The following is a 1,920-nucleotide window of genomic DNA, read 5'->3' as shown; positions in this document are numbered from 1 at the left end:
GTTGTTACAACAATATTCTCTATGTTTAAAAAAGAAATGCATGTGAATTTAAGTCATATTGATGTTGTATGGCATACATTTGTTAGGGTATGCTCATCAGTACGGTTCTCACAACCGTAGTGCTTTGGATAAATAAGATTCGGTTATAATACTCTGATATATGGTTGCCTCAACCAAAAGATTATTGTTGTCTTTTTAATATGGTTTGCAAAACAAATAGTATAGTTGAGAGATCTATAGAATACAGATCTCTCAACCATACTGTTATAAGTGCACAGTACGGCGTACGGCATTGAAAGTTCCATCGCAGTCATCGCAGATCGCAGTGGTACTACGCAGCTAGTGATTATTTGTGAAGTGTGTATTGCTAAAAAACAAAGTATATATCGCCCGTGGATACGTGGATATTGTGGATACGTGGATTATTATGGATATAGCTTGCGAGCTTTATCTTCGAAGCATTGGTTTTGAGGATTTTATTCCTGTTTTCAAAGGTATAAATTTTTATATTATATATCGTATTCCAGTCAGTAAAATGTCTATAGTAATTAGCAGATTAGTAGTAAAGCAGAAATTTGCAGCAGATTAACACAATGTCTGCATTAAATTCGTATTCTGTCGGCAATCTATCAATGTAACTTATAACCTAACCTAACGAGAAATTGGCGATAGATTCTGCTCATTTTGCGTAATTTCTGCCGCACATCTACATCAAATTGCCAAACCGCTGTAGAGCTTGTCATTCGATCTGCTATCAATTTGCTGCCAAGTGCTGCAGGTAAATAAATTGCATGATACTAAATCTAAAAAACAAGGTTATAATCTAAAGTTGCCATAATTTTTTTATTCGAATTGTACATGTCTCCCAAATTTCTAAATACAGAAAGTCATTTTACTAAAATAATCATTATTTCTTGTATAGAAGTAATATATGTTTATATTATTATTCAAGCAATGTTATTTCCAACAAAAATATTGTGATTAATTTAAATTGTAAATTTTTTTTTTTTATAATGCCTGTACTTGTTCAAAGTCAAGAAAGATATAATTTTTGTGAACGTATAACTTTGCATACATTTTCAAATTTTTTTATTAAACATTATTTTTGTTAATTTGATTAAAGAATTAAAGACAAGAATTAAAATATTCTAAATATAGAATTATTTAATTGTTTTCTTATTGTTTTTGTCTTCAGAAAATGGTATTACAAAAAATGATATTCCACAACTATTGGAAAATGACGGAAAGTATTTAAAAGAATTAATACCCAAGGCAGTTGACCGAATGAATTTTGAGAAGAAATTCTATGCTTCTTACGAACAGGTGATTTTCTTATTTTGACATTTTTGCTAAAATTCTATAATTTTTTATAGAAATATTTTATAATGTAATTACGTCTTATATTTATATGTTATACGTTATATGTTTACGTCTTAAATTTGTTTTATAAATGATGTTTAATAATGTTTTTTTATATTTTATAATGTTTATATAGAATGAGAGTTTAACTTCAAGCAGTTTTGAATTGGATTTAAAAAAAAGAAGATTGGATTTTACTCCCTCTCATTCCGGTGGTGAATCATCAGTTATTCTGGACTGTAGTGATATTAGCACAGAACAATCTTATCAAATTCTAAATGAGGATATTGATGTAGGAACTGTAATATCTTTAGATGAAGAACTTGCTTGTGTAATTGAAAAAGAAGATACCACTTCTCCAGCTGTACCAGATTCATTATCAGAAAAATCAGATATAAAAGATAATGTAAGATTAAAGTTACATAATTTTCAACTTGCTTACAAGGACTTTCTAAGTTTAGAAATGAGGACATGTTAACATTTTTGTTTTTTCCTTTTTTTGAAACTTAACATAAAAATAATTATTTGTTTATTTTTATGTAGATAGATAGTGAGAAAAAG

General features: G+C 28.3%; 1 protein-coding gene across 1 annotated transcript; it reads left to right on the top strand.

Annotated features, from left to right (window-relative positions):
• The first annotated feature begins 50 nt into the window (after positions 1 to 50).
• Positions 51 to 1,837, top strand: LOC105456903. Its single transcript, XM_011701265.1, has 3 exons — positions 51 to 494; positions 1,196 to 1,323; positions 1,496 to 1,837. The coding sequence occupies exons 1-3, from the start codon at positions 428 to 430 to the stop codon at positions 1,835 to 1,837; spliced, it is 537 nt and encodes a 178-aa protein (XP_011699567.1). The 5' UTR covers positions 51 to 427.
• Positions 1,838 to 1,920: the final 83 nt, after the last annotated feature.

Source organism: Wasmannia auropunctata, unplaced genomic scaffold (assembly GCF_000956235.1).
Source record: "Wasmannia auropunctata unplaced genomic scaffold, wasmannia.A_1.0 LD335496.1, whole genome shotgun sequence".
Taxonomy (NCBI): domain Eukaryota; kingdom Metazoa; phylum Arthropoda; class Insecta; order Hymenoptera; family Formicidae; genus Wasmannia; species Wasmannia auropunctata.
Note: the sequence above shows the minus strand (reverse complement) of the source record. Positions and strands in the feature narration are given on the sequence as shown.

Bases quoted from the DNA above. Each gene is read 5' to 3' on its own strand.
- LOC105456903 (XM_011701265.1), top strand. From the start codon at position 428: ATGGATATAGCTTGCGAGCTTTATCTTCGAAGCATTGGTTTTGAGGAT. The intron at 495-1,195 runs GTATAAATTTTT...TTTTGTCTTCAG, and splicing joins TTTTATTCCTGTTTTCAAAG to AAAATGGTATTACAAAAAAT. The intron at 1,324-1,495 runs GTGATTTTCTTA...ATGTTTATATAG, and splicing joins TCTATGCTTCTTACGAACAG to AATGAGAGTTTAACTTCAAG.